At 44.4% G+C, this 12,137-nt stretch overlaps 1 protein-coding gene across 5 annotated transcripts in view; it reads left to right on the top strand.

Moving 5' to 3' along the window:
• LOC106572256 (microtubule cross-linking factor 2) overlaps window positions 1-12,137 on the top strand; it is a 71,576-nt gene that overhangs the window by 37,786 nt on the left and 21,653 nt on the right. For 4 of the 5 annotated variants that reach the window (XM_014146299.3, XM_014146298.3, XM_014146295.3 and 1 more), the window contains exons 4-5: window positions 8,427-8,489; window positions 9,595-10,932. In XM_014146299.3, coding sequence (XP_014001774.3) covers window positions 8,427-8,489; window positions 9,595-10,932 — 1,401 coding nt within the window. The remainder of the gene's footprint in view (window positions 1-8,426; window positions 8,490-9,594; window positions 10,933-12,137) is intronic. The other variant, XM_014146296.3, reaches the window with a different exon arrangement.

Here is a 12,137-nt window from a genome sequence, read left to right on the forward strand (position 1 = left end):
GCTGCTGGTCCATTGTGAGTGCAGTAAAAGGACAATAGGAGGAGAGGAGGGACTGAGACAGAGGGGTGGCTGGTGTTTAGGCTGTCCCCCTGGATTTTGCTATGCTGACAGGCTTTAGAGGACATCTACAGACCCCTCCTCCCCTCCTCCCTCACTCCCACCTTCCTCAACTCATTGTTGCGCAGACTCCACGCTTTCTCTAAACTCTAACACTGCACACAGACTGACACACGAACAGACAGAAACACACACGCACATCTACTTGAAATTGACCAATCATATTAATAACAAGCTTTCAGAAAGATGTTTAACCAGTGGACACACAGGGTCAGAACAACAAACCAACCAACCAACCAACCAACCAACCACAGTCTTCTTTCCCACAGCCTTCCTACAATGTCTAAAAGTGAGAAGCAGTGAGTGTGGTAACAAAGAGACATTGATCCGAACACCATTGATTGTTCTGTGGATTAGACCAAAACCAAAGTGGGGGGTGTATTATCTGGTGTTGTTGTCATCTCCACTCACATCACCCGCAGCTCTGCTATAGCAGTCTGGGAAGTGTCATGCAAATATACTATTCATTTACTATTCATTTACATTTACATTTACTATTCTACTTGACTTCCCTCTTTGGAGTGCAGATAGAATAAAATGTAATTTATTTAGAAAGTGCCTCCTCCATTACTGCTATAACACACCATTTGATGTTACGACTAGAATAGCATCGATTGCCTTTTAATAATCCTACTGATAAGGATATTCATATTTCAAATTTTATTACACTTTTATTGCTCCCTTTGTTTCATGCTTCCGCCGTATTGAATGGTGTAGTAATATGATAAAGCCATATTGTGTGACGGCTGTGTTTTTTGCCTTGGGTGCAGACCGAAGTAGTAGTTCTGTGTGATTATGTTCCGGGCTGGCGGAGCGATCCATTGTTTGAGTGCCTGACAGAGTCATCAGCAGGAGTGTGGGACTATTTCTTTTCCCCTCTGGTCGAGCCGCCACCAGAGTCATGACCCCTCGTCTATCTAAGCATGCCAGGGTCCCTTGTACACCACAGGAGGTTGGTGGCACCTTAATTGGGGAGGACATGGTCGTGGTAATGGCTGGAGCGGAATTGGTGGAACGGTATCAAATACATCAAACACGTGTTTGATGCCATTCTCCCCTCAGCAGCCTCAACTGTTGTACACTATTACTCTCCATTATTAACTAGTCAGCATATCCCACACTGGGTCTACAGAAGACAAGGGCACAGTAACAGCATAGTTTATAGAGTGAAGGGGGCATTGTAGAATTGTGTGTGTGTGTGGATCAAACTCACACACAACAAAGCTATCAGATGTCCACCAAATCCAGTAAACCCACATTAGTGTTGCGATGATGTCTGTTCCTATCCTAACATTCATTGTTGCACAAGTTAATCTTTCCAAGCCCTGGACTGTGAGGTTGTGTAACAACGTATCCGTCCTTTTCTTTGCACCAGGCATTATTTCCTAAGTCCAATCAGGCTGACTGTTTCCTGATTTACACTATAGGGCAAAGCCAAGCAGAGCTGTACTGGGCTTAAGTGTGCAGGCATGATGGCCAGGCCTTACAAAAAAAACACATGGTTTTTCAACACACTTGTAAACAAATCATGTGAATTATATTTTCCCCTACTTCCTGTGTCCCATCCAGGGACCAACCAGGACCTACCCTGCTTAACTTCAGAGACGAGCCAGCAGTGGGATACAGGGTGCTATGCTGCTGAAATGAACGTGCCAAAAAAAAGGCAGTGAAAGCAAAGGCCAGGGTAATATAACCAAAGAGAGGGAAAATTGCAGGAAAGAGGGAGGCATTTCTATTTAATCGCGTTACACAAAATGTTTTAATGGAAAACAATTTTTGCATCCATTTACATTCATTTGTTCTCGCAGTTAATTATTTTCTTGCAATATTTTGTTTTGCTTTCGATATCATTCTTTTTGTTTGCTATACTAAGATTTGTGTTCTCGACTTCAGAAGTTTTGCTTAATATTAATGTCACAAAAGTAACTCACTCACTAGAGGATTGCATCATATAATAACTAGTGATGGTGGAAATCTATTAATATCGCAACATTATTTTGGACAATATTATATCAATACTGTGACCCCAAGTATCCATTTGTATTTTTTTTAAAATATAATTATCTATTAGATTTTTTTTTTAATTGCAAGGTAGCGTTAGCTAGCACTAGTTGGCAATACCAGCGCCAAAACTCCGGTATTTTTCATCCTATAGCTTGTACTCCATCTTTTTAAATAATATCAAACATGTTTTCATCACTTTTATTTTCATGACTGATCAAAACAAATTTGATCTATTTGAAGCATTTATGAACCTGCCCCTAAAAAAAGTTGTTCTGTTCTCTGTTTCACAAATTTTCCCGCTAAATCTTTCCCGTCTTGTGCTTTTTAGATGTGGTCACCCTAATTCTACCGTTGGAAACATTGCTAATGCAACATGTTAACACCATCTTTTCACACCATAACATTATTTTAAACCCCACATGTGAACTTGCAATTCCACATGTGAAAGTGAGCTTTTTACATGTGAATGTTTTCCACGTGAAACTACATATCCGATTTCCACATGAAAGTTTTGAACATGCGATACCGAAAATGTCACATTTGAAACCGCAATTCACATGCGAGGTGAAAACAGGTTGTTATCCTCACGTGGAAAGGTGGTGTTTAACATGTGAACTCTAAACATGTGAACCAGTACGGGTGGAAAACATTTATGAAATGTATGCATTCACTACTGTAAGTCGCTCTGGATAAGAGCGTCTGCTAACTGACTAAAATGTAATGTAAATGTAATACATGTGAAAATATGGTTTCAACATGTGAATTTTAACATCAACGTGTGAAAACTGCTATTTTACTAGTGAAAATGCAATTTCACATGTCTAAGGGGACCTACACGTCTCTACCTCCCTTTCGCAGGAGAGAGACATCCAGCCAGGGATCATCCTACCTACCTACCCCCTCCAGTCCTCTGGTTACCCAGCCCACACCACTAGAGTTACAGCCTGTTGACATACACACACACACAGAACCATGTTATCAGATAGCACAGACACATGCCTTTACATTTACATTTAAGTCATTTAGCAGACGCTCTTATCCAGAGCGACTTACAAATTGGTGCATTCACCTTATGATATCCAGTGGAACAACCACTTTACAATAGTGCATCTAAATCTTTTAAGGGGGAGGGGGGGGGGGTAGAAGGATTACTTTATCCTATCCTAGGTATTCCTTAAAGAGGTGGGGTTTCAGGTGTCTCCGGAAGGTGGTGATTGACTCCGCTGTCCTGGCGTCGTGAGGGAGCTTGTTCCACCATTGGGGTGCCAGAGCAGCGAACAGTTTTGACTGGGCTGAGCGGGAACTGTGCTTCCTCAGAGGTAGGGGGGCCAGCAGGCCAGAGGTGGATGAACGCAGTGCCCTTGTTTGGGTGTAGGGCCTGAGCCTTTGAATGCTCAGGTTCTTTTGCTGGGGATAGGGTGTGTGTGTGTGCACGCATCTGTATGTGTGTGCACGTGCGTGTCTTTAACTGTGCATTGTGCAGGTGTGTTTAGGCATGACACAGGCAGACTTGGAGTGGCACCACTTTACATACACTGTAACAGAAAACTGTAGTTTTAGATATTATCAACAGTAAAAAAACAATTGCGGTATTTTGAATGGCTCTGTCATTCCACTCCACAGAATACAGTACCGTATCTTTAGAGGGCTGAAAACCTTTTGACCACTAGTGGGTGGATGGTATTGTTGTTGCTGGATCATTAACATATTTTGAGGCATGCCTTGTAAAAGGCTATATTTGTTGACCCGTGAGTGAGAATGATGTATCAATTTTTAACTCCTATGTGGTTATAGAGACCCATTAATTTAAACTGTATAGGGGACAGATTGGAGTGGCAGGAATTCTTAAACCTTAACTGGTTTACCATTTTTCCATGTCTTTCTGGTCTGTTTTGCCCTGTATTTGCTACCTGTTTGGAAGGTTTTGTTAAGGCCTCTAGATGTGCAAGTGACATAAAACACAAAATATTCATTAATATGCTATAATGTGTAAACACTATAGCAGCAAATCTGCTTGCACCAATCCCTTGTAATTATAGTAAAATACTGTGAAATACAAAGCCCTCCCCTCAATGAATTTCATTAATCCATTAATTAATTAATTCAGATTACACTAGTGTTTACTTTTTTACAGTGTATGGTATTGTACTGTGTGTCATTACACAGTATTTGCTTTGATACCATACTTATATTACAGTAAGTGTACTATAATATGAAATACAGAATTTTACTTGGCATCAAGTTGCCTGTAAGCTACTGTCAAATTCACGGTAACCCCTTTACAATGTACAGAAACATAATTTCAAACATTATCTCCCTAACGTTGTCCCAGTATTGCCTCTGTGTTTTCCTGAGGTTGAGTCAGCGCTGCATTGTTTGTGTGAGTGGCCTTGTGTTCTGAATGACACGTAGCTGTTGCACAGAGAGGGCCGGAAGATTACATCAACTTGGCAGAGCGGGTGGAATTTTGTCTGGTTTTGTTTGGGGGTGTGAGATTGCAGAGCAGGAAGACTGTGTCCCAAATTACACCCTACACTCTTTGAAAAAAAAGGTTCCAAAAGGGTTCTTCGACTGTCCCCATAGGAGAAACATTTTTGAGTGTGAAAATGATTGATATTTGATACAGCTATTGGGGTGACCATATTACCGCCACACCTGCAGTCATGAGTCATGACCGCAGTAAAATTCCATGTGACCATTGAGTCAAGGTGATCTCCTTTTATGCACTCTGGACATGCTTTGGTAGTACCAAACTTGCTAACTACCATCAGGTCGCTAATGGCCTGGTACTCAGGGCTCTATTGCCCCTCTAACCACTCTGACATCAATGCATAGGGGATCGAAAATCGCATCAAACACTTATCATCAAAACAGTATGGCTATCGTACTTGGTAAAACTGTTAAAATCACCTTGCTGTGATGATCAATTTGAAGAAAGAAGTTCAACAGCAGGTTTAAACAGTGTAAAACATGGTCGTTGGGGATGTTGTTTCAAAGCCTAACAATCGAAATGGACAGCGTGGAGATTCATTAAAGACTCCCATACACATAGGCTTATGAGCCCAATCCTGGGGGGAAAAAACGGAATTAAAATGACATTGTGCCTTTATACAATACATAGCCTAATGCATATTACCCATGGCAGAAAAACATAAAACAAAACTGATTTAAGATGTCTTTGGTGCATAATTGGTCTAGCCTATACTCCAAAATTAAACAGACTTGAGTAATTGCCTTCGAGTGTGGACGGTATTTTTATGCAAACTAAATGGACTGGTTACCTTATTGCACGCTCCAACATGTATATTCATGAGTCTGGGAGAGAATGTTTAGCCTAGCGAGGCGATGCTGTTGTTTCATTGATTGTGGAGGGCGGCTTACAGTTAGTCTACAATTAGTGAATTTCTATTTGATTTAGAATAGCCTAGTAATAGGTAATTTTATATTTTCATAATTAATTGGGTGACACATTACCTTTAGCTATACAGAATATCTCACCACAGTGCGTTTCCATCTCCCCCTCTCTCATTTATTCATTTCTAGAGCGAGCGACAGGCTGTCAACAGTTTAGTGAAATATGTTTAGTTGGGAAAACATGTTACTATCGATGTTCCCGAACAGATTTCACTTGGTTTCCCAAATGAAGCACTGGGTAGCTGCAGGAACAGGGTTGGAGAGCCCATGGCATACAGAGTTTGGGCGGAATATCATCTGTCACGCAGTGAGAGCATACTCCTCAAACAGTGGTTGATGGAGTGAAATAAGTGTTCTTGTATTTATTTTTCAGCTGATCATATTAAGCACAGCTCCCCTATAAAACCAAAGTAGCCTACAGAATGGACCGGTGGGAAAGTGTGCAGCCTCCAATTCCCTATTTGAGTGCATGATTTTTTATTTAACTAGGCAAGTCAGTTAAGCACACATTTTCATTTACAATGATGGCCCACCCCGGACAACGCTGTGCCCGATTGTGCACCACCCTATGGGACTCCCAATCACGGTCAGATGTGATGCGGCCTGGATTCGAACCAGGGACTGCAGTGATGCCTCTTGCACTGAGATGCAGTGCCTTAGACCGCTGCGCCACTCGGGAGCCCGGGCCTGATAATGGGCCATTCTACATCTAAACTAATTTTACATATTAGTAAAGCCAAGATTTAATTGAGAGTAGGGGCGGCAGGTAGGCTAGTGGTTAGAACGTTGGGCCAGTAACCAAAAGGTTGCTGGATCAAATCCCTGAGCTGACAAGGTACAAATCTATCATTCTGTCCCTGAACAAGGCAGATTGGATGGAATATCCCACCCAAGGCACTGTTCCTTAGTAGGCCATCATTGTAAATAAGAATTTGTTCTTAACTGACTTGCCTAGTTACATTTAAAAAAATGTAAATCGTTTGATGGATGAAAATATGGTCAGCTGTTGAACAGAGAGCAAGCTTCTGTGGCTACTTTCTCAAATCATGAATAGCCTATACTCGCATCATGAAGCCCATATATATTTTGATTTCTAAGACATTCTAAAGTTTGTATAATTCACAACTAAAGTTGCCAAATAACTCCTATTTCAAATGTTCACTTTTATGCTCAACATAGCCACTTCATATGCGCACTCGCTCCATAATTGGAAACATATCCTTTCTATTTAATTAAGCTAAGTTCAATTTTATTCTTCTATCTATAAAATCATACAAAATAAAACTTGATTAAGTATATATAAACATATATTGTCAGCTAAAGGAACAAGCCTACAGCCTATGGCATGGCACATAGCCGGATAACATACAGTAGTATCATATTCTGTTCTTCTGAAATACAGTTTCTTCACATCATAATGTTTCTTTAGACTTGCGTAAAACAAATAATGGATGTATTGTGATGGTGTATATTAAATGGATTTATTAGACGTTTTTAAATGTAGATGTTTCAAAGGCGCGCATCAGCAGATTGTATGTGTGGAGGCCTGGAGATGCTAAACGTGTTTATGTTAACGAACGGTCAATTACGGTGAGACCGGCAGTCTTTTGCATGATAACAACCGCCACACCCTTGGAGATAACAAAATGGGTAAGGGGGACAGAAACAAATTGATGTGAGATGTTTGTATCTTAAAGGGGTTTTATAGATGAGTGGGTATTGGGGTCTAGCTCTGTGTTAAAATGGTGTAAGCCTGCCATGTCACAGTGGCACCACTACATCCCTGTTACAGCTGGCCTGTCGAAACCAATGGTCAAAACAAAATGAAAACGTGTCCCAAGGTTGGTCGATACTTGGCAGGGATCAATACTTCCATTATCGCTCCATTGATTCTACCTTGATGTTTAGCACCATTAAAATGTTCTCAGCCACCGGCTAAACTGCATGACATTGTCGGCAAACGCAAAATGGGGGTTGAGGATTGGATGCATCTCTTTATGCTGTACCGGCACCGCTTTAAATCCAATCTAGTTACTCTGCTCTCCAAGCTGGATTTTTGCACTGGGGGAATTTGTTCTGGATGTTGTGTGTGCGTGGTGTGCATACGTGTGTGTCCACTGTGTTGAAGGCTCTATACTGTACTGTGGTAGCAGGGTCTTGTTTGTTTTCAGCTTGATTTAATGAAACACAGCAGAGAGGACTGTGGATATCCCTGCCTTTTTCACCAGCCAGCTCATTGCGGAGAAAGTAGCCAGTTTCCATGGAAACGCCTTGGCGAGATAAGCTTGTACTGCAGCGTGTCTGTCTGTCTCTGTGTTGTGTGTGTTGTGTGTGTGTGTGTTTGTGTCTCTCTGGACTCTGGTAGGAATTGGGATTTATTAGGATTTAACTCCGTGTACTGAAGCCCAGGTGACCAACGGGAAGGGCTGGCTATCATTAGCAATGCTGTTCCTTTTCTCTCTTTATGGTCTCATCTCAGTCTACTATCTTCCTCTCATCAGCTTTCTCTTTCTTTCTCTATCTCTGTCTCCCTCTCCCCCTCGCCACCCCTTCCTCTCTGTTTACATAGCAGGAATGCGGTCAACTGTAGCTCCACACCCCTATCAGTGTCACTGTAGGGGTAAACATCTCCATGGTGATGATAAACTGGGTAAAGTGGCAGGGGTGAAGGGGGCGACAGGGGCAAGTTGGGTGAGGGGGTGGCGGGGGAGAAGGCTTGGAGATTGGTGGTATTATTATTATGTTGTATAACACCTTGGCCAATGTGCTGCTGCTTGCTCTTTGGGGGTCTAGGGCCTAGGCTGGGTTAATGTGAAAGCACTTTGTTAATTTGATTTGTTGATTGATTGATACTAATTATTGTCAATATATGTGTTTCCCTCTATTTTCAGAACTCTCTGAAGAAGCGAGGCGCTCGGCCAAACAACAAGCCAGAGAAGAAGCTGTCTCCCCAGGTAGCCCAGACTTACAGAGACCTTAGATTTTGTTTCTACATTGAACAGCAAGAAGGAACATTTCCCTAGAGACCTCCCAAATAAAATCAACCAATAAAACAAACTGCAGCTGCAGCATTTTGTCTCAAGATTCTCACCTTACCTCAGCTATTGAACCCAAAGTCAATGCTAAAGTATTACAGTTAAAACTGATTGTTCTCACTTTCGCGACTTGGGAAGGAGACGATACACTTTCAAGATAGCACAACGTTTGACTAGTTTGACAATCGCAGATAAAGCTTTTGCGCACATTCCCTCTCTCTCTCTCTCTCTCTCTCTCTCTCTCTCTCTCCTCTCTCTCTCTCTCTCTCTCTCTCTCTCTCTCTCTCTCCCTCTCTCTCGTGTTGAGGTTGTGGTGGTACACAGTGTGTGTGTTTGTGTGTGTGTGTGGTGGGGAGGGGAATGTGGTGTTTTTTAGTATAATGAGGACGTCTTATTAAAGTAAAGTCAAAAGTCTCTCTCTCGTCCTTCATTCCTGTGGGGATGAGGTTAATGCTTAATATTAGAATATTGAGTGCAAACATACTGTAAATAGTATAAACCCTCTCCAGACTGTGTTTAATGTTCTGAGGAATAGTCTATAACCAATAAATCACACCACACAAAGTATTATTTAATGGGCCTGGATCATTTTGGGCCACTTGGTTAAATAATAAATGGAAGGGAATCTGAGTAATACCCTCTGCAAAATAAATGTGGGTTTAATATTCAAAATGGCTTCTGTCTGTTATAAATACACCAATGTCCCTAAGTGCCCCCAGCCACCACACATTTCATATCACTGTAATACAGCGGGCATGACTTCCCGGTGTTGCATCCACCTACCCCACTTTGCCTCAAAAAATCCATAACTTTGCATTGATCTAACTATTTGCTGGGGTTACCATGAGGATGTCAGATGAGTTCAAGCTATTATGTTAATGGGAAAGAAACAATTCACTTTTTTCATTTGTCATTTTGGCCTCATAATCTTTCTCTCTGTGATATGTTAGCTGGAGATTGTCTTTTTGTGTGTGAGTTAGTTAGTGTGTTGTCAGTGTTCCTAACTACCTCTGTCTGTGGCCAGCAGGAGGACAGTTCTGACCTCAAGTGCCAGCTCCACTTTGCCAAGGAGGAGTCAGCGCTCATGTGCAAGAAGCTGACCAAGATGGCCAAGGACAGCGAGGAAATGCGGGAGGAGCTGGCCAAGTACCGTTCGATGTACGGCGATGTAGACGCCTCGCTCACCGTGGAGGAGGTAAACGACTCACCCCACACGCGCGAGGCCGAGGTCAGAGTTCACCTGAAGCTGGTGGAGGAGGAGGCCAACCTGCTGAGCCGGCGCATTGTGGAACTGGAGGTGGAGAACCGCGGCCTGCGGGCCGAGATGGACGATATGAAGGGCCAGGAGCTGCCACCAGGCCTGGGGGTCGGAGGCATGGGAGGCCCTGGAGGAGGAGGTCTGGATAACGTGATGGAGCTCCAGAGGCACCTGCAGTTTGTGGAGGAGGAAGCGGAGCTGCTGCGGCGCTCGCTGTTGGAGATGGAGGAGCAGAACAAGCTGCTGATGAACGAGATCAACCGCTACAAGTCGGAGCTGCCTCTGGCGTCGGACCCAGACCAGGACGACTCCTCGTCCATCTCTCTCCTGGAGGACGGTCATGGTGGGGGGGCTCTGATCAGCACAGAGGCCCCCCAGGAGGAGCTGTTGCAGGCCGCCAGGCTCCAGATTGGGGATCTGAGCGGCAAGGTGAAGAAGCTCCAGTATGAGAACCGTGTGTTGCTGTCCAACCTGCAGCGCTGCGACCTGGCCTCTTACCACAGCTCTTCCAGGCCCGCCCTGGAGACCGACGCAGAGGCAGGGGACTCAGCTGAGTGCCTCCCCAGCCAGGCTCACCGTGAGGGCCCCATCGGAGGGGAGAACGAGCCCCTGGAGGAGAGGGAGAAGAAGACGTCAACTGGGGTTCCTGTCCCCCTGCACGGTGATGTCGCCCTGGGCCTGACGGACCGCGAATCCCTGCTAGCCATGAGGGACCAAGCCCGCCTAATCTCTACAGCCATCCAGCTGCTGACTGCCTCCGACTCCAACTGCCCTTCCATCTCCCTTTACCGCAAGATCTCCTCCGGGGAGGTTGCAGAGCCATGTGTCCCAGAGAAGAACCAGCAGGCCCAGCCCTCGGAGCTCCAGGATCTTCCCCTGGTGGAGGCTCTGACGGGCAGGCTGCGAGCACTGCACACCCAGCTCCAGGCTTTTGTGGAGCGGGTTGAGAGCCTAAGCACCACCCCCCCAGGGAGGGCACAGGTGGAGGGGGCATCCCCCCTGCCTCTACTGTCCGAGGCTGGGGACTCTGTGGTGGGTGCACCCTCTGCCTCTCACCCCTGCCCTCCAGACGACCAGGCGGGTGAGATCCCCGCAGAGCAGAAGGTAAGAACAAACCCCCTACTCCTCCTCTTCCCACCCCTCCTTTATTATCGATCGTGTTTCTTTCCTTTTCTTTTTATATCCTCTTTTTTGTTGTTGTAACAAATCTATTATTTCTGTCCTGTTTGCTCTTTGAACCACGTTATGGCTTACTAATACTCCTCCTCCATCCCAGCTCACACTATGGTTTCTCCCTGGCACAGAATGCTGCCAGTACACATGACACGCATGCTGCTTTGATGCCTTACAGCCTGCTATAGATGCTACATAGAGCTCAGGCCTCAAACGCAGCCACCGCTGTGCTGCATGACATGTAGGGTGATAAGGAAATCCTAGAAACCATAAACCACCATCTATTTACACACATCAACAGGCAATTGTCATAGCCATGTAAATGTACTGTATATGCGCGAGTAGGGCTATTAAGGTATAATAAAAGAGTGTATTGAATTAGACTTGCTGAGTACCCTCTTATTCTGATAATGAATGTTGTAAAGGCCAAGGACGTGGCTGTGTGGTTCAGAATGGAAGGAGAATCGATAATGAAGACAGAAGCAAACAGTGTATCAATAGTGGTTGGTTTGCTCGTTGAGTAGTTGTACTGTATTACTTACTATATATAGCTCAGCACACCTTGGCCAAATGTTTAGGATAGAACTTTAAGTCAGTCTAGTAAAGTTGGTTCTATGCTTTTAATTAAGCTACATTAGAGGCCTACTGAGTGCCAACCCCGTCCGATCTCTCCCCCATCCCCCCATCTCTCCCCCCGTCCCCCCGTCTCTTCCCCCATCCCTCCGTCTTTCCACCCGTCCCTCCCTCTTTTCCCCCTCCCACCTCTCTCTCTCACTGCATGGGCACCGTGACCGCCGTTTTCTGCACTTGTTTCCTTTTCCTCTCTCCTCTCTCTCTCTTTTGATTATTGTAATCACCCTCTCCTTCACCCCCCCCCAAACCTCCAGCCGTCGCTCGCACTTCTCATCATTGTTTTGGTTCTGTTTTCCACTCTGTCCTACACCACTCTGAAAAAGCTGTTTTTCCTTTACATACTTTTCTTTGTCCTGTGAGGTAAAATTTTTTTTTTGGAACGTGTCTTATGGATCGTCCGTTTTGGTTCTATTGTTTTTATCTCTTTTTTGATTTGGTCTTGTTTTGTTTTCGATTCACTACCCGCCCCCCCTCCCCCCCCAATACGTCTCCCCTCATCCTCT

Source organism: Salmo salar, chromosome 15, assembly GCF_965601325.2.
Source record: "Salmo salar chromosome 15, fSalSal1, whole genome shotgun sequence".
Classification (NCBI taxonomy): Eukaryota; Metazoa; Chordata; class Actinopteri; order Salmoniformes; family Salmonidae; genus Salmo; species Salmo salar.